The sequence below is a fragment of the Lates calcarifer genome, linkage group LG9 (genome assembly GCF_001640805.2).
Source record: "Lates calcarifer isolate ASB-BC8 linkage group LG9, TLL_Latcal_v3, whole genome shotgun sequence".
NCBI classification, from domain to species: Eukaryota; Metazoa; Chordata; class Actinopteri; family Centropomidae; genus Lates; species Lates calcarifer.
Genome location: NC_066841.1, coordinates 20,758,734 through 20,783,519, shown reverse-complemented (window position 1 = coordinate 20,783,519; position 24,786 = coordinate 20,758,734). Strand labels below are relative to the sequence as shown.

At 45.8% G+C, this 24,786-nt stretch overlaps 4 protein-coding genes across 6 annotated transcripts; 1 reads left to right on the top strand and 3 right to left on the bottom strand.

Moving 5' to 3' along the window:
* Positions 1-71: 71 nt before the first annotated feature.
* LOC108892260 (zinc finger protein 317) lies at positions 72-6,511 on the top strand. The gene is made up of 10 exons (XM_018689710.2): positions 72-452; positions 1,096-1,188; positions 1,486-1,636; positions 1,766-1,896; positions 1,980-2,221; positions 2,324-2,439; positions 2,593-2,708; positions 2,924-3,168; positions 3,400-3,518; positions 3,811-6,511. The coding sequence occupies exons 1-10, from the start codon at positions 200-202 to the stop codon at positions 5,054-5,056; spliced, it is 2,712 nt and encodes a 903-aa protein (XP_018545226.1). The 5' UTR covers positions 72-199; the 3' UTR covers positions 5,057-6,511.
* Positions 3,994-9,770, bottom strand: LOC108892261 (ceramide-1-phosphate transfer protein). Of its 2 annotated transcripts, none has more exons than XR_007813795.1 (7): positions 8,863-9,770; positions 8,186-8,250; positions 7,745-7,926; positions 7,488-7,659; positions 7,214-7,397; positions 6,567-6,818; positions 3,994-4,142 (listed from the first exon to the last, which is right to left on the bottom strand). XR_007813795.1 is itself a non-coding variant. In XM_018689713.2 (7 exons), the coding sequence occupies exons 1-6, from the start codon at positions 8,951-8,953 to the stop codon at positions 6,590-6,592; spliced, it is 936 nt and encodes a 311-aa protein (XP_018545229.1). In that variant the 5' UTR covers positions 8,954-9,765; the 3' UTR covers positions 3,994-4,142; positions 6,567-6,589. The 2 variants fall into 2 exon arrangements, 1 of the variants encoding a protein (XP_018545229.1); XM_018689713.2 differs by having other exon boundaries at positions 7,201-7,397; positions 8,863-9,765.
* An 864-nt stretch (positions 9,771-10,634) lies between these two features.
* LOC108892252 (F-box only protein 41) lies at positions 10,635-20,293 on the bottom strand. 2 transcript variants are annotated; one of them, XM_018689702.2, is made up of 16 exons: positions 20,233-20,293; positions 17,404-17,569; positions 16,325-16,855; positions 16,151-16,230; positions 15,015-15,087; positions 14,353-14,598; positions 13,928-13,992; positions 13,573-13,811; positions 13,267-13,490; positions 13,079-13,194; positions 12,566-12,718; positions 12,368-12,463; positions 12,144-12,262; positions 11,857-12,015; positions 11,654-11,769; positions 10,635-11,241 (listed from the first exon to the last, which is right to left on the bottom strand). In XM_018689702.2, exons 2-16 carry the CDS (start codon positions 17,545-17,547, stop codon positions 11,179-11,181), a joined length of 2,424 nt encoding a protein of 807 aa, XP_018545218.1. In that variant the 5' UTR covers positions 17,548-17,569; positions 20,233-20,293; the 3' UTR covers positions 10,635-11,178. The 2 variants fall into 2 exon arrangements, with proteins under 2 accessions (XP_018545218.1, XP_018545217.1); XM_018689701.2 differs by lacking the exon at positions 20,233-20,293 and adding an exon at positions 19,267-19,428.
* A 599-nt stretch (positions 20,294-20,892) lies between these two features.
* LOC108892251 (early growth response protein 4) lies at positions 20,893-24,240 on the bottom strand. Its single transcript, XM_018689699.2, has 2 exons — positions 23,736-24,240; positions 20,893-23,497 (listed from the first exon to the last, which is right to left on the bottom strand). Exons 1-2 carry the CDS (start codon positions 23,860-23,862, stop codon positions 22,269-22,271), a joined length of 1,356 nt encoding a protein of 451 aa, XP_018545215.1. The 5' UTR covers positions 23,863-24,240; the 3' UTR covers positions 20,893-22,268.
* Positions 24,241-24,786: the final 546 nt, after the last annotated feature.

The window sequence follows — 24,786 nt, the reverse complement described above, 5'->3', positions numbered from 1 at the left end:
TATTTCATATGAATAAATCTAGTTTGTAGCATTAATAAGAGAACTGGAGAAGTTAGAGAAACTTGGTTCCGCACACACTCTGTTTTTGTTTCTCGTCGGACAGTTTTTGTAGCTGCACCGAAACCTGGAACAACTCGCTCCGTGCAGATGTGCAAAGGTGGTGCATCAGCCCCTCCACCCCCCGAGAAAACACAATAACATGTTTTACTGGATGAAGAGAAACACCGGAGGCTCCGAGACTCTCGACGGGCTCGGTGACATGTCCAAGGCCGAGATCCTGAGGGGGATCGTCACCGAGAAACTGGCCACCGCCGCTGAGGAGATCCTAGCGGTCGTGGAGAGAACCGTAGCCGGGTACGAGGAGGAGGCTTCGGGCTTCAGGCGGGAGATCGACCGGCAGAGGAGGCAGCTGGAGGTTCTCCTGCAGCCGCGGGTCAAACTGGAGAGAAGAGGTCAGAGAATAAGGCCCAAACATCAAGTCACGAACGCTCTGCTGTTTAAAGTTAAACTCCATTTAAAACGCGGCTCATTTAAAGTTTATTTGCTCAGTGACACATCTGTTCAACTCTGACAACATAAAGTTGATGTTTACACAAGTTTTCATGATGTATCTTACAATTCGGCTTATATATAGAAACAATAAGTTTTAGAAAAGGTTGTGAATTAAGTCAGTTTTCACAGTGGGTCATGGGCCCTGCTGTTGTTGGTGTTGAACTTCATTTAAAAAACGGCTGATTTAAGATTTCATGTTGTTATAACATGAAACAGATCACGTTACAATATCGTGTTATAACGTGACAACTTTATATGCTGTAATAACTTATCTGTTAAACGCAGTTATACGCTTCACTGAACAGTTGCGGTTCGTCGAACTTCAATTTAAAAACTGCTAATTTAAAGTTCTTTTACTCGCTGACAAACCTACAGACAACAAAGCACATAAAGTGCACTCATACCCAGATTATAATGATGTGATTTACAATTCGGCATGCATGTACGTACAAAAAACAGTGATAAAATAAAAAGAATACTTACAGTGTGGTGTAGAAGAACCCGTTTTTAAAAATGACTTTACTTCTGATTTTAACCTCACAGCTGTGAATCCAGATGTGGACAGACGTGATGTGGTTGTTTTAAGTGAGGGTGAAGAGGAGGAGGCAGAGGGGGAGCAGCACACACAGCAGCCAGGTATGTCCTCACACTGCCTGGGGGCATTTTGAAAAAGTTACAGCCCTACCATGGACTCAAGGTCCCAGGGACCAAAGAGGTTCAGGGTCTCCTGAAACCTGAAACATGAGTTAATACTGGAAAATCATAAAATTAAGGATTTTCTAGTCACGCTTTTTGGTTAAAGTCTGGTTTATTTTCCTCTTGATTTGGTTTGGTTGTTCCTCAGTGTACAAATAAATGCACGACACATATATTAACATGTCACCGTCAATATGCAGACGATGGGATGTTGTTCATGCACAAATCTCTGTCCAGATTCAGGCGACTCCGGGAGTCTGGGATTCCTGTGGTTCAATGGCGATGACGAGGGCGAAGACGAAGAGGAGCAGCTGTCAGTGCAACAAGAAACAAGCTCCAGACAGAAACAAGAAGATCTGCGGGACCCCGATTATCAAATACCATCAAGGTTATAAAAATCCTACTCTCTACAGACCACACCTTATTGAAAACACTGTGTGGATACCCTGTACTGTTAATGAAGCCACAGCTCGTCTGTTAGTTTGTCTTTAACCTGCTGCCAATCTTCATCCTCCAGGTCGATTCCCCTCAGAGTCCGGTATGACAGGAGGAAGCCCGGCAAACCTCGGATCAGCAACACACCGAACCATCTAGACCTCAGGATCCGCATCCTGGAGGACTCGCAGACCGAGGTGCTCTCGAAAAAGGGTGGGTGGGTTTCAAGCAGATCGAACAATCTGAAGTGTAACCATCAGATTCTTTACGTCATGATGGATTTTTCTCTGTTCCAGTGTTTAAGAAATGTCCAATCCAGGAGCTGCAGTGTCCTCGTGGTCTACAGGAAGCAGACTTTGTGGACCTGCTGAGGTCCACCTTCCCTCAGCTAGGGGCTGATAAACCTTTTGACGTCTTCACATCGGACAGAAGCAGGAGACTGCTACCTCTGAGATTAAAGACACTGACACCAGAGGAGATCTACAGGACCATTCGGTACACCGGAGCAGGACACTCGGCCCTCTACATCCGACTGAAGGTACTTTGGTTTAACTCTAAACAACAGTTTAAGTCATTTGGATACAGACAGGGTAGAACTATGGCCGTTTCTTTGAGCTTTGAGTTTATAAAACTTTTTCAGACCGGAGAAGATGCCCAGACCAGCAGCGAAGACCTTCATGCTCCATGGAGACAAGACGAAGATTCTCCGTCCAGCTCTGCTACGATGACGACCGACCAAACCGAAATGAACACGAAGTAACGAACAGATCAGCTGTCGTTGGATGTCACAGAGATATTTGTTTCAACCAAATATGACTCCCTTGTAGATGACCTTAAATCTAATCTGACCACATCCTTGAAATAATATTTAGTTTTCTGTCCATCATCTTTCTGCTCATCGTTTCCCAGAGATCAGTCTGAGAGGAGGAAGCGTGGTCGACCTCGGCTCGGCGAAGAGCCCACCCACCACTACTTCAGGATCTGTATGCTGGAAGATTCCCAGTCTGACGTGCTCTCAAAAAATGGTAAATGTAAAAATATAAAATTTTGTAAATATGTTTGATGAGGGTTGTGATCGGTGTGATCTCGAACTCCTGGCGATTTTTCTTTTTTCGGGTCGTCCATCCATTCTTGTGAACGCAATATCTCAGTAACGACTCGACGGACTTTCTTCACATTTGGTACAAACATTCACTTGGACTCAGATGAACTTATAATTCTCGATTTGTCTCTGTTTCAGTGTTGACGAAATCCTCAATCCAAGACCTGAAGTGTCCTCGTAGTCTACAGGAAGCAGACTTCCTGGACCTGCTGCAATCCACCTTCCCTCAGCTGGCTGGAGACAACAAATCTTTTCACATGTTCAAGTCCGACAGGAGCAAGAGACTCCAGAGACTCAAAGTGAAGACTCTGACACCGGAGGAGATCTACAAGACCATGAAGTCCACCGGGGTCGAAAAGACGATCCTCTACATCAGACCAACGGTACGGTACTGGAGGAGCATTTTACCGTCCATTTCCTCTTTTAAATGTCTGTGCTCTGTGAAGCTCTGAACGATAGTCAAAGAAGAGGATTTGTTGTCCATTAAATCGGGACAAAATATGTCACAATATGTCATAATATATGTGGTGTTAACTATTGTTAACACTTAAGAGCGTAACACAAATCTTATAAACTAAAACTAACATGGATTTTTGATGTGTAAATACTTGTAGACAGGAGAGGAAGAGGAGGAAGAGGAAGAGCCTCACGTTTTACCAGGAAACGATGACGCCACAGATGATTCTCTGTCCACTGCCATGGTGATAAGTGATGAAGCCGGGATCAGTCCAAGGTAATTTAAAGTAAAACAGAACGTCAGGATTTGATCTGTTGTTATTTAATTCACACGAGCTCAGAGGTCAAAAAGTCTGTAGTGGAAAAACTATACTCTGTTCTTCAGTTCGTCATTTGTCAGCTGACATATACAATAAAAGCGCTACAACACTGAGCTAATATTAGCAGACATATCAGTTATTCAGAACATTTTTGACACAGTATGGATAAATACACAAACTCGGTTTGCCAGAAACAAACCAAACAAAGTATGGCAACTGACTGTGACATTGGTTTCATTGGCTCCACAGCAGCCCGGTTCAACAGTCAGATGGTAACCAAGTGGATTTTCTCTCGAGCACCTCAACGTCACAACAACACAACATGGAAACCGATGACGAAGATGCTGCTGAGAGCGAAGTGGCGTCCGGCAACAACGTCAGTGACCGGAAATCACATCGTGAGCTGCAGTTGTCAAAGATGAGGAGGCGGCGGCCCAGAGCCTTTGTAGTGGAGCGGAGTAAAACGCCCTGTAAAGTCTGTGGAGTTTGGTTCAGGGTGCTGGGCAGCTTGATCAAACACGCCTGGAGACACATGGACGACCCGCAGCGCGCCTGTGGAGTGTGCGGAGAGCATTTCGAATCTGTTGAGGAGTTAAAGAGACATTTTAGAAACAACCACAAAACTCACGACTGTTCACACTGCGGGAAGTCTTTCTGCACCGTCACCGGCCTAAACTACCACACCACCCTGCACACAGGAAACCGACCGTTCAAATGTGACGTTTGCAACAAAACCTTCGCTCACATGTCCAGCCTGAGTATTCACCGCTGGGTCCATGTGGGGGATAAACCGCACAAGTGTGATCTTTGCCCAAAAGCGTTTGGACTGAAGGCTCAGCTCAAAGCTCACAGCAAGGTGCACACAGGTAAAGACAAGTATCACTGTAACATCTGCGGGAAGTACTTTTACGACCTCCGATCTTTAACCCGCCACAGGGTGACGCACTCGGGGGAGAGGCGTTACGGATGCGAGGTTTGCGGGAAGCGTTTCAAACTCCCCGGCACGTTAAAATCACACGAGAAGATCCACACGGACAGAGACCGGCCGTACCTCTGCCACATCTGCTGCAAAACCTTCCTGTCCAACTGCGGTTTGACGGCTCACATTAGAACGCACAGCGACGAGCGTCCGTTCATCTGCATCGTCTGCGGCAAAGGCTTCATATCCAACGGCGAGCTCAAAGCTCACACGAGAGTCCACACCGGCGAGGCGCCGTACGGCTGCTCCGAGTGCGGCCGCTTCTTCAAACGCAAGACTCACCTGAACAACCACGTCAGGAGCCACTTGGGCATCAAACTGTTCGCCTGCGGGGTTTGTGGGAAAGCCTGCTCTCGCCAAGAGCACCTGACCGTCCACATGAGGACGCACAACGGAGAGAGACCGTACCAGTGTTCCCTCTGTGAGAAAGCCTTTACTCAGAGCCACTGTCTGAAAACACACATGAAGAGTCACCAGGCAGAAGAAAACCTTTTTCTGAGTCCGTCCACGTCCTAAAAAAACATTTATATCAGCCGGTTCTGTCTCTAAAGGACAAATGAAGGTCTTTGTGATGGGGCTGGGTATCAAACCTAAAAGGATAACTCTGATATTTTTGAACCTGGATCTTATGTGCCCATATTATTGGGTGTAAATGTTTAATAGGGACTATTGGTGCAGTATTAATAGGAATAAAAACATAGGAAGTAAGATCCAGGTTCAAAAATACAGGAGTTATCCTTAAATTCTTAAATAAATTCTTAGATAATTCGCAAATAATTATTTTGCCAGTTTTTGATTGCAGTTTATGTAGACAGAGTTCTTCCATTTGGCTGCTTGTGTTTTATACATTTTACAACTGGCTTGTTTTATTATTATTATTATTTATTATAAAGTGTTGTTTTGTTATTGATGCTGAAATTCAAGTGTTGAGAAACGATACCCAGCCCTAGTTTTTGATAGAAAAGTTAGTCGATGTGGAATCAGTGCACAGCCTTAATTTATCAAGAAACAAGATGAAAATGTGCTTAAACAACTGATTAATCGATCAAAACTGACCTGAAACTGAAATTTGTTTATGTTGATTATTGAGCAAAATTGTTGCTTTTCTTTGATTTAACTGTAAATTAAACGTCTTTTGGTTAAAGGGTTTTGGTCAAACAAAACAATTTGAAGACATCAATGTGACATTTTAGTAAATGGTTGAAAATAATCATGAGTTCCAGCCCTAAAAAATAACTTGTATGATTATTACAACTTTCTTTAAGCCTGTGGCAGTATTAACTGAAATCTGCTTTTTGAACTTTGTGTTTGTACAAAACTATGACATCTGTCAGGTGTATAAAGTTGTGTTGTACTTATTGTTGAATCTTCTGCTTTCAGCTCATGTAAAGTTCACTCTTTGCTAATACATGCTAAACTTTGTTCTCTTGAAGGTGAAGTTGTGACTTTTTTAAAGACTGAAGTTGTGTTCTCTTAATTCTCATTCTGTAGATAATGTTGCATTCAGGGTGAGCGGGAAATGTTATGTTCCCTCCAAACGAGAAGGTTAATTTCACTTAATCAGCCGTTAAACTGTAATAATCCTAATTTTTAACTGTTTAATATTTTTGTTGAATGTGAAGTCAGAGCGCTTCCAAATCTGACGTGGTCCTGAATGCAGCATGTGGTGCCTTAAAGTGCATGTTTTCCTCAACTGATATTATTCAACTTTTAACAGTGAATATCCTGGTTTCTCATTTTTACGTCTGCAGCGAACTAAAGAGCGACTGTCTACATGTACTTCACTGTAAAAAAAAAACCAACAAAAAGTGAGTCTGTTTGTTTGCTATGTTGAATGTGACCTTAATAAACTACATTCTGGAAAAATAATTCAAAATGGTACGTTATTTTGTTCCATACACAACTTTAAAAAAACATTTTTTACCTTATGAAGTTCATCAGAAAGTACAGTTCCTTTAACTTTTTCTAAATGTATTTTTTTACAGTGTTGACTAAAAATAAATAGAAGTATTATTTTATGACGTACCCTCAGGTTGTTGTCGTCATCGGTCAGGGCAGCTCCAGCATGTCGTGTTCGGCCAGTATTCGTTGAGTTCGCGTGTGCACCAGCGTCAGCGCATGGATAAGGACGCGGAGGACGGGCGTAGCCTCGCGTTGGTTCTGGACGCACACCAGCTGCAGGAAGTACTGCCTGTCCGGGAGGGCGAGGAAGACCAACTCGGCAGCCTGACGGAGCACCCAGTGGTGGTGGGGGGCCAACGCCACCTTGTAGGCGTCCCTGGGGGAAGAAGACAGAAGACGGATTGTTTCTTCTAGAGGTGGCGTTTAAGGCTACGTCTACGCTCGTACCTTTTCGTGTCAACAAAGATGGCAGGGCTCGCATCTGCAATATTTTAGTTTCATTCTTTTAGTTTCATTCGCGTCGGCCATCTTTGTATACGTTCACTGGTCCAGACTAAAACGCGACCCTAGGGTTTTCAAATTGAAGCGTGGCTAGCAGCGCTTCAAAAAGAGTGATACGTTTTTTAAATATATTCGTGTCGGTGTCGCCTCAGTTATGTCTCTCTGTTTCACCTTGACAACCTTGCCCTGGCATGAAAATGTCTTTGCGATTTTTTTTTTTTTTTTGATGGAAACATACTTGGTGATGAAGTTGTTACCTGCTCAGCTCACCGGGTGTTTTGTATCGTCCGTCTGCATCTGGTCCTTCAGCCAAACCCTCCAGCATCAGCTTCAACCACAGCAGAGATCGGTGTAGCCTCAGCAGCGTCCTGCAGCCTGAATCCGTCCGCCAGGAGAAGTTGACCATGCTGGCTTTTAGCTCCGCCTCCACCATAGATCGAACCGAACGATACACCTCGAGAGGAAAAATGAAGAATATCAGTTCCAAACTTCCAAACTAGATCTTTTCACATCCCGGGATGTTCTGCGTCTTTTTTTGTCTCACCCCATCTCTTAGTCCAAATGATGCTGGGGTTTGTAGTCTAGAGTGGTCGGCTGGACCACGTTCCCCATGAAGCTCTGCACTGTGTTTGAGTGACAGCTTTCGTATCAGTACGACCTTTTCTTTCACCTTCTGGGAGAAGAAACTGACCATTGTCCCAAGAGACTCCATGAAACTGAATAAGAGAAAGAGAAGATTTATCTCATCAGGAATTCATCTGTTCTTCTACTGTTTGTATTCTCTACTGTGTTTGTATTTACTTGAGCAGCTGATCCCAGCTCTGCAGGTAAGGCTCCAACAGGATATCATCGTCATCTGACAGACTGGACTTTAAATACAGCAGCAGACGCCAAGCCTGAAATGACTGGCCTGGACACTCCTTCATCAGGGGCAAGGGTCCATCGGGTTCCACCCACTCAGCAGGGATCAATGGAGGCTCGAGCTGAAAGAAGAAAAATACAGCTTTTTATCTTTTATATTCTACACCTCAATACAAATACACCTAATTCTTTATATCTAAAGTAGTTTATCTACATTGTCCATAATGTATTTGTAATCTGGTCCTTGTCTCTCCAAAAGGCTGCTAATGGTTTTGGACTTGGTTTTAGGGTTAATTTAATTAAGTTAATTTAAGTTAAAGGTGCTGAAAACCTATTTTCTAGATGAACAAACATGTGTGTGTGTGTGTGTGTTAGTCCTACTGTTTGGTGGTAAAAACTCAAACATGGCTGCCAGGCGCTGCCACAGTCTCGGACTCCACCCTGAGCTGAAGAGAAAGAAAATCAAAACACTAAAGGCATTAATTACAACTTATAAACCCTTTATAGAAGGGTTCCCAACGTCCAAGGGGTTGTCAGGTGATTAATTAACCTGACAAGGAGCCACAACTAGAAGCTGATTTATTATAAAGGGTCACAAGCATGGCCAGATTAAGGGGCCCCTGATGGACCCCCGTTAACCCCCCACCTACCACTTTCTGGATATGAACCCTGATGCCTTCAAGTTCCCATTAAGTCCTGGACAACCAGAGATTCTGTGGGTTAGTCTGTGGTAATTTCATTATACAATCTATTCAGACACATGAATCTGTCGCTATTGGGGCTCCTAAAGGTCTGAAGGCTATCCACGTGGTCACAAACCAGAAAGGGTGAACATCTGGTTTAATCTTCAGTAATGTCTCCAGCATAATAAAAGTTTTTAATTTTAAATCCAAGTTGTCAAATAAATGTGGTGGAGAAGTAAGAAGTAGTATAAAATAGAAATACTCAAGTAAAGCACAAGTACCTTAAACTTGTACGTGAAAAAATGAACTGATAATAACAGAGTGAGCCAATGACAGGTGGAGCCAACATGGCCGACCGGTTTCAGAGAGACTCACGTAGCCAGAAGGAGCTGACAAAGAGAAGCAGAGCCAACATGGCCGACAGCAGCAGGTAACGAAGCAGCGTTGTCCGTCTGAGGAAAACCATGGCGACCACAACATGCACAAATATTCCCTCCGACTCCTCACTCTCTCTCTGTGACGTACAGGAGTTCAAACAAACACATTGTTGACAAGCCGTCACTGGTCATCACTCTCTCTCTCTCTCGTTGGGGTTAAAGGTCGTTTGCTCACTCCCACAGGTAAAGGACGAAAAACACACACATCTCAGGACGACCTTTGTACTTGACCTTCGTCCTGCAGGAAGCTCAGCCTGTTTTATCACAAACACACAGTAACCCTCCTTATCTCGTCTCTGATCCTTGACAGGAATTCCTGACACCTGTTTGGATTTACCCAGGGGTGTGTTTAGAAACTTTTGAACATGGGAATTAGTAAATTATTAATAGTCACACTTTACACAGTGTAAGCCATTTGTAACTTGATTATCTTAGGCCTCTTTTCGGTCTTTTTGGGGGGTAGTTACAACCAGTCTGGGATGCCAGGGTGGGGCCTGTTTCCTGGGTGGTTTTCTGGGCTCGTCCAACTGGCGGGAGACCCTGGGGTAGACCTAGAACTTGGAGGGATTATATATCCCATTTGGCCTGGGAACGCCTCCGGATCCCTCAAGAGGAGCTGGAAGACTGGGCTGGAGAGAGGGACGTCTGCAGCGATCCAACCCCAGATGTGGAAGAAAATGACAAGCTGGTTCACAGCTCATCAGTGGAGCTAAGGAGTTTCCGACTTGAGCACCATCTAGTGGACATTTTGAAGAACTGCAGCTCGAGACATCTCTAAATCACCAGCTGGACTGTTGGGTGCCTGTTACCTTTGATGGAAGGTTTAACTTCAGAGGGAACAGCACCCTCTGCTTGTTTTACGCCTTTATACAATGCAATACAATGGAGCAGTTTGTTCATTAATGACACAAAAGTCTCCAAAAACTGATGAGAAAATTATTTATTGATGGTAAAACAACACATGTAGCACCTGTAGGCTCTATAAACATTGAAAAACAGACGATGGATTCACTTTTTCATCAACATCTCCAATACATCTGCCATGACCGACTGACTGATTGATGCCTTTGGAGTTGATGTGTTTTCTGCTTGTGCAAAAATAGTTGTGCATACTCATGTGTTCTTGTGCTTATTATTAAAGTAAAGCTAAAGAATAAGGTAAAGGTCTTCTATCACTAGTAGAGGTATGGCTTTGTAAGGTTAAGGTGCTAATATTTGCTTGATAGTTGAAGGGTCGTAAAAGTAAAGTAATTATGTAAAGTATTGAGCTTTATTAAACAAGAAAGGGGGTTTTAGGTCAATCTGGATTTGTCAGCAGACAATAAGGGTTTTGGTGAGGCTCAGGTTTTGTCAAAAATAGCATAAGAATAAAGGATCTGTGTAAAATGATAAAGGTAAGGGGTTTTGTTAAAGATCTGAGATTCAGGACAGTGAAAGATTTTCTTTAAAAAAGTGCAAAGAAGACATAAATGTGGTGCTAAAAAGGTGTTTATGACACATTTAAGAGGAATAAAGATTGTTTAAAGGGTTTTGTTAAAGGATTCAGAAAGAATAAGGGACTGTGAAGGAAAGATCAAGGTTTTGTTTCGTCTTGATCCAGGATCGCACAGCAGTCCTGGATGCCAATTTCTCATAACTACGACATTTCATTATATTTGTTACTTGAAGTTTTCTTTATACTAAAACAAACTTTATGAGTTGCGTTGAGTCTTTCATCATTTTACTCAAAAATGCCAAAACAAATCCACTGGTTCCACCTTCTCAAATGTGAATATTGTTTCTTTCTTTGGGTTTTGGAGTTGCATTCGGACAAAAGACTTAATATGTCAGTTTGAGCTTTCAGAAACTGTGATGAGCATTTTTACAGATCAAAAGATTCACAGAGAAAACTGCTAATGAAAATAGTCATTAGTTGCAGCCCTACTGTGTATTCCAGCTTTTTGTATGTGTGTTCCTGTACATCTTCTCTTTGTCAGGACAAATCTAAGTTGTAGTCCTTGGAAACCAAAGACATTTTGGCCAAATGTCATATATTCAAAGGGCTGTTTGAGGACTTGGAGTCTGTCCAACCACCAGTTATGTCATTTTCTGATTAACATGACTAATCACTGAATTATCCAAAAGTCCAACGCAATGTCTTCAAATGTTGTTTTGTTCGAACAACAAAACACTAAAATACACAGGTTAAGACTTAAGATTAGGTTTAGGGGTCCTCACGAGTATAGATGTATAGTTGTGTGTTTGTGTGTTGAGGTCAACAGAATCCTTCAGCTCTAACCTGCAGGACGTCGCACAGTCCGGGTCGCTTCTGAAGAACCTGAGGAGAAAGAAAAAATAACAGGGCATGTGTTGTGTTGGCATTTCTCTGAGAGTGTTACAGCTTGTTCTGGTGTGGACGGGTCTAATTCCTGGTCTCTAAGACTCTGTTTCTTTAGACATAGTGAAGCCTCAGGTGATATTTCAGTCTGTTTCATGTTGGATCGCTCCACCGGCGTCTTGTTACCCCGTTTATCTTTAATTCTTTGAGGCTGTTTTGACTGTTGAGTTGTTGCTCTCTGTGCAAACCCAAAAAACTTTGATACCAAACTATCAGGATGTGCTTGGACTGTTTTGGTAAAACGAGAAATTAAAAATAAATAAATCTGTTCGGTCGCAAAGTTTCTTATTTTCTTACTGAGAAAACGGTCAGTGTTTATATCGTTTACGTCACCGAGAGACAAGTAACTCACCTTTAGTGTGCTGAGAATTTCTCCAAACAGATGTTGAGCTTCCTGAGAGTCTGGCTCTTCAAAGTAATCTGACACCGAGACCTCGACCACGATAGACCTGATGTTGTTACACACACCTGCACAGAAACACAAATCTTTATTAATCATCGACTCGACAGTGAAGATAAAACACTGTGTTCTCGGGTCCAGTTTGTGTGTCTCACTGTGGAAGTGCAGGATGGCCTGACCGCTGACAGGTGTGTGTGTCAGGATCAGCGTCTCCAGACTCTTCAGTCCGGCTTTACACAGCTCTGTCGCCACCTGCAGGCCGAGGTCAGTGATGCGCTCCAGCTCTAGCACCTGGAGGTGGGCACAGGTACGCACTGCAAAAAAAAAAGAAAAAAAACTGGTAACTGGTAAAGTAAAAAAGTGTTTTTATTCTCAAAATAAACAGGAGGTTATCGCATGAAAAAGTAATCTGAATACAGACAGGTGCTGAGCTGTTACTCACCAACAGCAACCAATCCCTGAGTCCCACAGCCGGCCCCGCCCACACTGAGTGAGCGGAGGTGTGGCCAGCATCGACCAATCGTCTGCAGGCAGCGGTTTCCGAAACGAGTTGGTTGTTGGCTGAGAGAGATGAGGAAAGATGGCCGAGTAAAAAAGTAATCTGTTACCTTCACTGTTGTACACAAACTAAATTTACTTCCTGTTGTCCTGAGTGAGTGCACTGACCAGGGGTGAGCTGGCGCCACCTGCAGGCTGCTGATGTTCCTGCAGCCGGCGCCCAGGGCCCAGAGAACCTCCTGACCAAGAGGGTCCGATGAACTCCTGCAGGGACCGACAGGTGATCAGTCAAACAGGTAAACAGACAGGTGATCAGTTAGACAGGTAAACAGACAGGTAAAGAGTCAGACAGGTGAACAGAGTCACCTGTACGTGAGCATCTGCAGGTTTCTGCAGTAGCAGCTGGCCAACCACAGCGTCCTGTCGGTGAGGATGTGAGGACACTGAGACACAGACAGGTGTAGCAGACTGCCCCCTGCTGACCGCAGCAGAGCCTCCACCCCCGGCTCCACGCTGCCCCTGAGAGACGACAGCAACACAACCAGGTCAACTACAGTACCCAGAATGCACCGAGAGAGCACGTTCCTTCTCCTCTCGCACCTCAATAACCTGTTATATAGTATCTGTTCTGACCAATCAGACGACAGCTGGGTTCTCGCTGGAATTAGATGCTGTTACCACGGCAACGCTCATATTTAAAAGAGATAAGAAAAGCTTTTACATTTTTTCCCAGCATGCAGCACAGCATTAATCCTCGAGGGCTGGGGGGATTTGTGTGTGTGTGTGTGTGTGAGTGTTTGTGTTGTAGCTTTGTGAGGACCAGTGTTAAACCTCTGCATCGTGAGGACATTTTGGTGTGAAGGCTCAGGTGTGCGTTACCTCGTGTTCTTGTGGTAATCCTCTCGTGTCTCATTGGCTCGTCGGCTCCGCGGCTTCAGGTTGTTGAGGACGACGGTCTGAGTCTGAGTGCACCACTGAGACAGGGTGGTCAGGAACTACACACAGAACACACACAATGTTTGAACAAGGAAGTAAAGTGATGATGACGATGATGAAGGCTCCTGTACCTCTGTCGACACTCTGGCGTTCTCCAGCCGGAGTCGTGTCCACACTGCCGGGTGCCTGGCGACGAACCGCCAATCAGAGCACACCTCAGCCGCGCGCAGCAACGAGCGCACGTCCAAGTACGGGAAGACGCAGAAAAGCCCCGCCCTCAGCCTCAGGGTGTCCGGCCCCAGCTGTCTGTTTCCGTGACGACGGGAGGGGGTGGAGCGGGGGGAGGAGGGGACGTCTGGGGAGACGGGGGAAGAGAAAACACTGAGCAACAACTAGAGAGGAAAAGAAAAAGACAGACGATAACAGATAAGAGTTACCTGATCCAGGTGTGTGCGTCCTGGCGAAGACAAACCTCCTCATCTCAGCGCTGCTCCAGCATCCCTCCTCTTCATCCTCTTCCACCTCTTCTTCATCCTCCTCTTCCTCGGTGCTGTGGTGACGACAGTTTCTTTTGCTCCACGTTCTCCCCCAGCCTTCCTGGAGATGGACCAACGCCCCCTCACAGTCCCACCCCCCTGAGCCCAGAGACAAGGTCCTCATACGTCCAGTCAGACCGCTGGGTGGGAAAACGACAGAGGATACAATCAGGACTCTCTTAGTCTCAGTGGTTCCAGCAGTGGTTCTGTTAGAAACCATGCCGTGGACCTGAGGTGTGTTCAGGTGTTCAGGTACCTGTAGTGATGGTGGCTGTACAGCTGCTCTCCGAGTCGACAGGAGCCTGAAACACTGTAACTTCTCTGGAAAAAGAGGAGGATGAAGAACCAAAAACATTGACCAAATCATATTAGAGCACAGACACAGATCAATCTTACAACATGCAAACACAAGAGTAGATTTTTATAGTTTCCAGAAGACAAAACACTCAGAAACTCAGACACAGAATTAAACCTTGGCCGAATGGGCCGAAGCTAGCTGGTTAGCATGCTAACTTCTGTGGCAGGAAAGGGTGATTTCCTAAACAAAGAAAATTTATTAAATTCTTTTATTCGTGAGATCAAATTTGCATCAGTGAGTTTTAGCAGTTAGGAGTGATTTCATTCTCTGTGTAAAAATGTGAATTTAGTTTGTTGTGAACAGACAATTTAGTTTTTTCTCACTCGGTTGCCGATGGTTCCCTGCATCCTGTTTGCAATGATGTCGTTGGTGCTGCCATCCAGACTGCGTCCTCCTCGGCCAGGTACAGGTGTGTATACCTGTGTGAGTGTGTACGGGTCAGCGTATATGTCCATGTGTGCGTATTTGTCGTTGTGGTGTGTGTAGTGGTTGTGATGTGTGTGCGAGCTGAGCTGCAGTAACTGTCTCTCCGCTCGGTCGGCTCGTTCCAACAACGTCTCGATAAACACCTGGAGACAAAACGAGCACAAGTTTTTTACTGAGAAAAGTTGACGAGGCCCTGCAAACAAAAAATAGTTTATCATGTCTGTCAGTCGCATCCAAAACTCGAAGCTAAGATGAACTGTTTAAACTGAAACCTTAAGTTTTTTTAAATTGTCAAAAATACAGATACATATATTTATAACTAAATCTAATCTGAGCAGTTACATAACTTGAAATTAAAGTGACACTAAAATGCTAACCTGAACACAATGTTTTATCCACTTTATTAGATAGCTAACCTAGCTATTAGTTAGCTAAGCTAGAGCAAACTGTTTAGACACTAATCTGTATAATTAGCCAATGAACCTGAGCACTGACCCAAATTTCCCCCAAAAACAATTACTCCCTTTAATAAAGGCAACATTAGAGGGTTTAGCGCCACCTGCAGTCTGGTTTTGGCCTCTGCTTCTTTTTCTGCCGTATCTCTCAGAAAAAGCTCAATGTCCACCATCTCCCTGCAAAACACACACACATCTCAAAATGTATGACACACAGAAAACGACCAATGAGAAACCCTCAGATACAGCACCAACAGGATTTATTACAAGGCTCTTGTATCCATTGTGACTGTTATCTAACACTGTCAGGTACCGTTATTACGTCCGTCCCCTAACAGAGATTCAGATGCAGATAATTATGTAAGTAAATATCACATGAAAACACAAATGGCTGAAAAAACAAACAACGATATGCAGATAGAGTCTGACCTCACAAACAGCCTCAGGGCCGCTGGGCCTCTGTCGTCTTATATTAATCATCACAGCGAACCACAGTGAGTGTGAGCGTCCTCTGAAGCAGAGTAAACATGACATATCCTCTGTCTGTGCATCACGTCGCGTTTCTCTCGTCAGCACATTATGAGCTGAGGGTCAGATGCTCTGTATAATACGATCTGTGATAGTACACAGGATATTACAGTGTTTGAAACGGCTGCACTACGTCTGCTGAGAGCAGCGTTCAACCAACTGTTATTTCACTGACCTTGAAAAGAACTCCAGAGTTTTAATGCCCAAAAGCACAAAACCTTTGCTTCACTTCATCCAGGTTTTTGTAGCGTTGCTGCTGCTGGGAGGCCTCTCTGTCCTCTGTCTCTGCTCTTATATTTATTTAATTCATACGCACCTCTGACCAACTAAACGTGTTGTTTTAAAAGTCTATATCCCAGCGATGCTATGGATTCATGAATGTACAGACAACTGTCACTGGATTACTGTGATACTGAAACTTTAAAACCTGGCGATTATAAGAAGAGTCTTTTTCTCTAACTTCCAAGTGAATTCATGAATGTTTATCTGTGATGGATATCAGAGATAATACATCATCAGAAATATGCTCTGCTGCTGCCGAACGGTCCAATCTGTAACTGACTTCGACACCTGAATCTGGTCTGTTTTTGGCTCAGTGTCACTCAGTGTGAGTGAGAAAGGATTTATTCATCACCACGTATTTTGTTTACGGCTGTAAATATCTGAGAGAAACTGAAAGGACAAAGACAAACTGAAAATCTGAGACACTGACTGTTGTCGTTCATTCAGCTCCTTCTCTTTTCCATGCAGATCTTTCTTTAATCTCTCCATCATCTCCATGGCAGCTGAGACCTGTAAAACACTCCAACAGTCGATTTACAGAGTCTATTCAAAATGACAGGTCTGAAAATTTATCTTTATTTTTGTTGATTTTAACTCCACCCACCTGTCTGGACAGGTACGCCGCCCTCTCCTCCACCTCCTGTTTCTCACTTCTCAGTCGTTCCCCCTCCCACCTCTCCCGCTCTAGCTCCGCCTCCCTCCTCTGTAGCTCCACCCTCAGCCGGCCCACACGGCGGTTCACCCTCTCCTCCACCTCTGCGAACGTCCGGGCGATCTTACGATCCAGCCCGAGCCCCAGTCGCTCCTCCAGCCCGATCCCCACCGACAGCCCGAACTCCAGGACCCCCGCCGCCTCGCCAAGTTTCCCCCCAGGAAAAGGCTCCAGGGAGCCAGGGAGGGCCAGAGCGGTGGAGGGGTCCTGTGGATGTCCTGTGGAGGTGCGAAGAGTGCGATCCGAAGAGCCAAACATTTCCCTGAGGAGCCGGACGGAGGCAGACGAGGAGGCGAGATCCAGGCAGGCCAGCTGCAGGGGGAGGCTGTGGGGCTCCATGCCCAGAGAGGAGCTCTGTGTCTGGGATACAGCAGGGCCGGGGAGTGGGAGGAGAGCACCCGGTCTGGAGCTTCTAACCCGAGCCTGAAACAGGAGAAACTTAACACTGGCCTGTCTGTGTGTGGTCAGATTAAAGTCCAGTCATATCTGCATTTTAAACTGCAAAATCAGTTCATCCCAAAGGAAACTGCACAAACTAGAGTCAGAGGTTACAACTTTAAATGTCTGAGCAACATGTGACCGTGGTGTAGTTGGTTTATAGCCTAACATTAGCTTCTTACTTCAAACATCAGAACAGTGGTGTTCATCTGTGAAGATGATCTGATCAACTAAACCTGAAGGATCAGAAACTTTAGCTGCTCACTGTTTATTTTCTGGAATAATCCAAAACTGATGATGCTAACTTCAGGTCTGGACGACAGAAACACATCATCACTGCAGGACCTTTATTACTTTTCTATCAACACACTAATCGATTAGTTGACCCACATTTTAATCAGTGATTTAAAAATTTAAAGACGTCACCTCGGGCTCTGTGGAAAACTACAACTGGCATTTTCACCATTTTCTAATCCATATAAATCAATCAATCGTTCGATGCAGAAATAATCAACATGTGATGTGTGAGTTACCTGTGACAGCACCAGCAGGGTCTCATAGGTGTGTCGGCTGACCAGGTGAGCCCGGAGCTCAGGTACAGACGAGAAACGAAACTTGTCACCACAGCGAGGACAAAAGTAGGGCATCTCCGAGGAGGAGGAGGAGGAGGAAGACATGATTCACCAGGGAGCTGCAGACCTGGAAGATAAAACAGAAACACGTCAGAAAACAATGGAGACGCTGCAGCAGAGATAGAAACTGGCTGTAGGACAAGAGGGAAATATTCCTTCAGCACACACACAGCGTCTTAAAGACGGAGTAAACCTGAGTAGAAACTGGGTCAGAGTGTGTGTGTGTGTGTGTGTGTGTGTGTGTGTGTGTGTGTGTGCTACATAATTGATTTTTTTGGAGATAAAAATTTAATGAGGCTGAACTCTGCAGATTAAAAACAGTAAAAAAAAAGTGCGAGTCGTTCAGGCAGTTTAAGGACGACACATATTTACAGATCACACACTGATGACACAGGAAGTCCTCGCCTGTTGGATCTGACATTAGTAGGACACGTGTGCGACTGTTTTCCTTCGATGCTAATTGCTAAGTGAAGCGTGACTGTTTCCTCGGGTCAACCCCATGCAGAGGAATTTAGAATATGGATGGATGAGCAGGAAGAAAGAAACGTCTGGGTGTGGACTCCATCCCTCTCTCTCCACATTGAAACCTCTGTTCATGTCACTGATCTGTTAAAATCTGAATATTAAACAGAAAGCTCATTCACAGACTCTTTATTCTGTGGACTAGCAACCATCCTGAGGCTAAAACGCAAAAAAAAAGGCGACTGTTCATATTATATCAACGTTTTTTGGGGGCTTTTAGAGCTGCAACTAGTAATTATTTTCATTACAAAATGTCAAGAAGTAGTGAAAAATGCCCATCACATCACATCAGTTTCAAATGTCTTTTGTCTGTCTGACCCAAAAACCCCAAAAGATTGAGTTTACGCTCATTAGAGATTCAGGAAACCAGGGAAAAAGTCAAGTCAAAATAAATAAACAGTAATGGATGGAGTTCTAAATTCATCATATATTGCTGATGACAATGCAGATCACATGATCTGTTGAACCCAAATAACGTTCAAAGACATAACATCAAACTCTGTTCATAACTCTTGATATTAGAATCAGTTTCCTGGACATCAGAGATGAACGCTGGTTTTTAATGACCTCTAAGTCTCTGGAACTGATCTACAGTCCAGCATCACTCTGAACTCTCTGGTCTGATTCCAGCAGTTTACGTTTCTGACCAAACAACATTTCATCCGGGCGACTTCCGTTCCTGTTTTTAGCAACAACCTTTTCCTACACGTCGCTCCCATTAAATGGTAACAATGTTTTTTGTCAGACGTGTTTCAGTCTATGGAGGAGAATACAGAGTTCTAGAATTCTGACCTCAAAGTCAGAATTCTAGAACTCAAACAGTAACATCAGTGTCTGACTGCATGAAGGTAACAGATGGATTATCTCCATTTCTGAGAATTTAATTTTCTGTTTTGGTGTAAAGTAAAAATATTTACCTGAGTCTAATTAAACAAATCATTATAATATTGTTGGAAAAGTCTCATTCATTGTTGCTTACTCAATGAATCAGTTGACAGAGAATCAATCTGGAACTATTCTCATCATTTTTAAGCAGAAACATTAAACTTTCTCTGAATATTACAAAACATTTAAAGATGTAATAGTGAGAAATATTAACAGGAATTTTTCACCATTTTCTGATTTTGACCATTAAACAACTGATCGAGCAAATAACCCACAGATTAATCGATAACGGGACTAATCATTGGCAGAGTCCTGACCGATCAATAATCGCTTCAGTCCGTCAGTGAAAACTCTCACCTGTGGTAAACGGTGATCTGTCGGTGCGTCACTCACTCCGCTTCATGCCAAAATCCGTTACCATGGTTTCCCGGCTTCCCGCTCAGGATTTCATCCCATGCTCCTCCAGGATCGATCAGTCCGATCGGTCCGGGTACCGTAACGGTCTCGTGCAGGAGGAGCAGCGGCGGGAAACGCTGTCCTGTGTGTGTGTGTGTGTGTATGTATGTATATGTTCCAACCGCCGCCCCGCGCGCACCCGCCCCTCGCGGTGTCTAGGCGTGCAGCCGCCGCGTGCTGCTGCTGACGTAACACCCGCGTGACGTGTCAGTCCTGATGTGGAGATGATGGCGGACGCGTTAAACTCCTCCCCCCGGTTCAATTAATCGATTACTGATAATTATTGAACGTTTCTTTTTTTTTTTTTTTGGTCACATGATACGGAAACAAGACTGAACAGCTGAAATATTATATATCAGTTTTAAGGATTAAATTATATTTTATATTTAAAAATGACTTAAACATTAAAGAGTGAATCTGTGAGAAACTGAATGTTGGCAGTAGTGAATAAATGTATGATATAAAGTTCACCTGGGTGGGGGTGTAATTAAGCTACATCAGTGAATTTCCACAGTGAGACTAAACTGCACTAGAAGTTCCTCTTTCTTCTCCCATGAATCGTGTCTGATAATATTCATTTATTTTTACTTGTAAGGGAGTATTTTGTGGAAGCCTGTTGGTAAATATTACTGAGGCTCATCTCAATAAAGGATCTGAATGATTCCTGCACCACTGTAATAAAAACAACAATATTCCACAGGAAAAAGTCCAGAATTTAAAGGTTCAGTTCAGTTTTCTGTTCCTGTCAACCTGCTGCATTTTCTCTGACTTTTTACATTTCATTTTAATGATTTGTGTTGTGCATCAACAATCATTAATCATCATTAAACAGAAACAGAAACATAATTCAACAGAGTGAAACCTCACCTGTTCCTCCTCAGAGCGCTGCAGTGCTGACTGGTGACCACTGGATGGCGCCATGAGCCTGCAGAGAACAGGAGGGTTTATTATCAACAAATATCAAACCGTGATGTATCTGATTCCTCTGAGCTCCACTGTTTCCAATGATTAAAAACACACAACAAACACTCACTACAGCAACAAACGTGGATTAATCCACCGCTGAAAATAGTCCCCAACAAACTGCAGTGAACAGCTGAGTCAGGAAACTACTGAGACTTTTAAAAAGTGAAATCATATTATCATATATAATAGATGTTTAAAGGTTGGGTTCGGGAAGTCAGAAGGTTCTGAGGGACGGACAGGTTGGTGGTTTGGATCTGAACCTGAGGATTTCTGGACAGTGATGAAGATATAAACCAGCAGCCGTCTGTGATGAAGGAAATGACTCACAGCAGGTTTTTTTTTTTCCATCTTCACTGTGAAAATAACTCTGGATGAAACTTGCCGTTACCGTGGCAACGCAACCTTCACAGTTCATAAACCTGAACAAACTGTTAAACTGACAGAACTAATGGGAGCATTTGTTGCCTGGCAACAGCAGCCTGTTGATGAACAGTGCAGGAAGAACAGAGGAATCTGAGGAGGAGGAGGAGGAGGAGGAGGACAGTAATCACAGGGTGTCTGTTTCTCACGATGAAGATGAAGATGAAGGTGAAGGTGGTTCCTTCAGTTCTCAGGCTCCTCTACTGTGGAACCTTCTCCCAGTTTCAGTCCAGGAGGCAGAAACAGCCTCTGTACCTTTAAGAGTCGGCTTCAAACTTTCCTCTTTGATAAAGCTGACAGTCCGAGCCAGATCAGACCTGAACCTGAACCTAGTTCTGCTGCTATAGGCCTAGACTGCCGGGAGGGGGGGGTTCCCATGATGCACTGAGCTCCTCTCTCTCTCTGTACATATTCACATCCTATAAATATGATCCTGCTCAGCACCTGCTGTTATCACATGTTATTGGTTCTACTTCTGTTTTTACTGATAACACTTTACATCTCTACAGAGAAGATGGCCGCCCACCCTGAGTCTGGGTCTGGTCCAGGTTCTTCCTCTCTGTTCATGGTGGATTTGTCTCTGTACGAGCAGCGTCCTGTGACGACTTCTGTTGTGATTCAGTGCTGTGCTGAACTGATGAAGATGAAGGTGAAGAACCAGTCCCTCAGGTTCTGTTGGCTTATGATGAAGATGGTGATGATGATGAAGGTGATGATGATGATGGAGGTGATGAAGGTGAAGAACCAGTCTGGACTCTCTGGTTGTTTGTTTGTTTGTTTGTTTATTGACAGCAGCAGCCTCCATGCAGAACGAGGGAACAGTAAAACCTGCACAGCCACGTGTGCTACTGAGAGCTCAGCTCACACTGAGCAGGTGTCTGAACACACCTGGACACACCTGGACATTCAGTGTCCTCAGAGGATTTACAATCATCGATAGAAAAGTGACATCGCTGCACGTTGTGACTCTACACTGTAAAACACGGAGGTAGACAAACTATAAAAATAGAGATGTGATACAAACATAGAGCTCCTGTTAGAAACAATCAAACACCACATTCTGACGTCACAGTTTCTTCACGTCCTCATGCAGATTTTTATTTTACAGTAAAACTTTGTTTCTGTTTGACGGACTGCTCCTTTAAAGTCCCGCCAAACATTCAGAGTCACGAGCAAGACGCTTCTTTAGGAAACAGCCTGTTAGAGTTCAGAGCACCGTGATGATCCGGAGGTAGACCTGGTCCAGGGTCAAACCTGGACCCTGGGCAGGAAGTCTTTAAATCCTCCTCAGCTGTTCTCCATCAGCTGTTCTCCTGCACGTGGACCCTCATGTCCACGTGCACCCTCAGACCCGGACTAGAGTCCTCTGAACACCTGCAAACACCTTTCACTTCCTCCTCGCGGGGCTTCAGCTAAAATCGCCTTCAATGTGACGTCACATGGAAACGTCACGCTGACGCTCTCCGGTTGACGGTTCAAATCTCCGCGGCAGCCTCACCGGCCAGATCAGCTGCTGTTTAGACGCCAGGCGCGTTCAGGGCCAGGGAGTAGGCGGCCATCATCTGCGCGCGCAGCTGCTGCTTCACATGCACGCGCCCGTGCCTCTTCCTCTCGTCGCTGCGCGCGAACCTCTTGCCGCACACATCACACGAGAAGGGCTTCTCTCCGGTGTGCGTGCGCGTGTGCGTGGTCAGGTGGTCGCTGCGGCTGAAGCTGCGCGCGCAGATGGTGCACTGGAACGGCTTCTGCCCCGTGTGGATGCGCACGTGCCTGTTGAGTTCGTCCGAGCGCGAGAAGCGGCGCTCGCACCCCTGCACGGAGCAGGGGAAAGGTTTCACTTTCAGCCCGCTCTTGGCGGGAGCTCTCCTGCCCCCGCGTGACAGTTTGGGGGCTCCGGCCGCGTGCACGTTGCTGATGTTGACTATCGGGAACGCGCCCTGCAGGAGGGAGGAGAGCAGGTGAGCGTCCAGGGTGGAGGGGAGGGGTGCGGGGGAGAAATGGAGGTCGCTCCCGCTCTGCACGAGCTCCGTCTTGATGACCGGCCGGCTGATGACGTAGCTGCCGGAGTCTCCCCCGGTAACCGGAGCCGCCGCTAAACTCTTCAGCCAGTCCTCCAGACCCAGCGGCTCCTGCTTCACCTCACAGCCGGGCTTCAGCTCGCCCTGTCCGGCCTCGCAGCTCAGCAGAGAGTCGATGAAATCAGCCACATCCACCTGTTGCTCCAGAGCAGAGAGCGGGAGCAGAGAGTCGGCGCTGCCCGGGAACAGAGCATCGTTCCCGGTCATGGGAGACTGTCCACAGCCGCTGCTGCAGCTGGAGGTCACGAACTCGCTCTTGACCACCACTGGCTGAGAGGCGGAGGAGGGGGGAAGCTGCGGAGCTGCAGCCGGAGCAGGGACGCTCATGTCCGGGCTGGGAGCCACGCAGGGGGATGGAGCGAAGAGCGGGGGCGAGGGGGAGGCTGCGGCCGCGGAGGACGGGCTGGCCTCGCGGAGAGAGCCGGCGTCGCCCTGCTGCTCCATCTCGGTGCAGATCCCGACGATCTCCGTGATCATGTTGAGGATGGCGTCCGCGGTGCTGCTCAGTCCCGCCGCCGCAGGAGCAGGAGGAGGAGGAGGAGGAGACGGCTCCGGCTCCGCGAAGAAGCTGCCGCTGTAACCGAGGGAGGGAGAGAGCGTGTCCGAGGAGCAGTCACTGAAGTCGGAGAAGAAATCTGAGTCAGAGGCGTCAGTTCCCGGAGAGAAAACTGGAGAGAGAGAGGGAGGGGGGAGGAGGGGGAGTTATTGTCATTGCATAATATGAGCAGTGGGCAGATCAGCCTACACACACACACACACACACACACACACACACACACACAAGATCAATAAGATGTGAAGATGCCTCGCGCTCAGCTGCAGCACAAACAGCTGAGCAGCAGATGATCAATAGATCTGATCAGGACACCGGATATTGATTGGTTACTGATGAACACACATACACACCTTGACAGAAAGGTGAGCCCACGTCAGACTCGGCCCCGTCGCTGGGGCTCGAGCCCACGCTGTCCACCCAGGCGCTGCACGCGTCTTCAAACTCCGACATGAAGCTGTCCTCGCGCTCCAGAAGCATTGCGTGAACTGTTGCGGTTCGTGTGCGAGAGAAACTGGTTTAAGCGGCTCGTGCCGGTGTCGGGGGTTCCCCTCGTGCCTGGGTTTCAAATAAATATCCTGCTCGGTCGTTAATCCGTTACCGGAGCCGCTCGGTGAGTCCCGTTAGTCCGCTCGGTGATGAGGCTGAAGATGCTGGGCTCCCTCCGCTCGCCGCGCGCTTTTATACTCTCCGTCTCCTAGGTAACTCCCGTCCCGGCCTTATTGGTCGGCGCCGGCGCGAGGGATTCCCCCCGCCGCGCGCTTCGCAGCTGCCCAAACATGGGCAGCATCCGGTGGTGACGGCGGGTATCCCCATACCATAAAAGGACAGGCGGGAAAGCGACGTAGACGCGAGGAGAGAGAGGAGAGAGAGAGGAGGCGAGAGAGAGAGAGGAGAGAGAGAGAGAGAGGGGTTTCCTTCACTGCGGCAACAGAGAGGAGAGATTATACAACAGGTGGGGGGGGGGGGGTGGATGCAGCAGAGGATGGAGGGATGAGTGAAGAACAGAACCAGGTTCAGTTGTTGTTGTTGTTTGTAAACAAACAGGTTGTTTTGGGAGGATTTTGTCCTGAGTTCAGCCTGAGAGGCCCAAACAAACAAACAAACAAACAAACAAACAAACAGATAAACTGCTCTCCGTCTCTGCTTCTTTCTTTGCATTAAATTTGATTTTCTTTTCTGCTAATTTGTCATGTGCAAATAATCAAATCTTTATTTGTTTGTTTGTTTGTTGACAAACACTGAGGAGGAGGAGGATGAAGATGATGAAGGTGTTTGAGGAGGGAAACATTTGATTTCTGAGAAAAACGACAGAGAAACGAGAAACGAGTGTCGCACTGAACAGAAGGTTTCAGCACCACGGACAGTTCTGCAGCACTGCAGAGAGGGCGAGAGACAGAGGGA

Coding starts and splice junctions, on each gene's coding strand:
- LOC108892252 (XM_018689702.2), bottom strand. CDS start 17,547: ATGTCTTCCTCCTCCTCCTCCTCCTCGGAGATGCCCTACTTTTGTCCT. Junction 16,231..16,324: donor CGGCGTACCTGTCCAGACAG/GTGGGTGGAGTT, acceptor AGTGTTTTACAG/GTCTCAGCTGCCATGGAGAT. Junction 13,993..14,352: donor AGGGAACCATCGGCAACCGA/GTGAGAAAAAAC, acceptor CTCTTTTTCCAG/AGAAGTTACAGTGTTTCAGG.
- LOC108892260 (XM_018689710.2), top strand. CDS start 200: ATGTTTTACTGGATGAAGAGAAACACCGGAGGCTCCGAGACTCTCGAC. Junction 1,189..1,485: donor GCAGCACACACAGCAGCCAG/GTATGTCCTCAC, acceptor ATCTCTGTCCAG/ATTCAGGCGACTCCGGGAGT. Junction 1,637..1,765: donor GATTATCAAATACCATCAAG/GTTATAAAAATC, acceptor TTCATCCTCCAG/GTCGATTCCCCTCAGAGTCC.
- LOC108892251 (XM_018689699.2), bottom strand. CDS start 23,862: ATGCTTCTGGAGCGCGAGGACAGCTTCATGTCGGAGTTTGAAGACGCG. Junction 23,498..23,735: donor GGGCTCACCTTTCTGTCAAG/GTGTGTATGTGT, acceptor CTCTCTCTCCAG/TTTTCTCTCCGGGAACTGAC.
- LOC108892261 (XM_018689713.2), bottom strand. CDS start 8,953: ATGGTTTTCCTCAGACGGACAACGCTGCTTCGTTACCTGCTGCTGTCG. Junction 8,251..8,862: donor TGTCAGCTCCTTCTGGCTAC/GTGAGTCTCTCT, acceptor CTTTCTCTTCAG/CTCAGGGTGGAGTCCGAGAC. Junction 7,927..8,185: donor TGAGTTTTTACCACCAAACA/GTAGGACTAACA, acceptor TTCTTCTTTCAG/CTCGAGCCTCCATTGATCCC.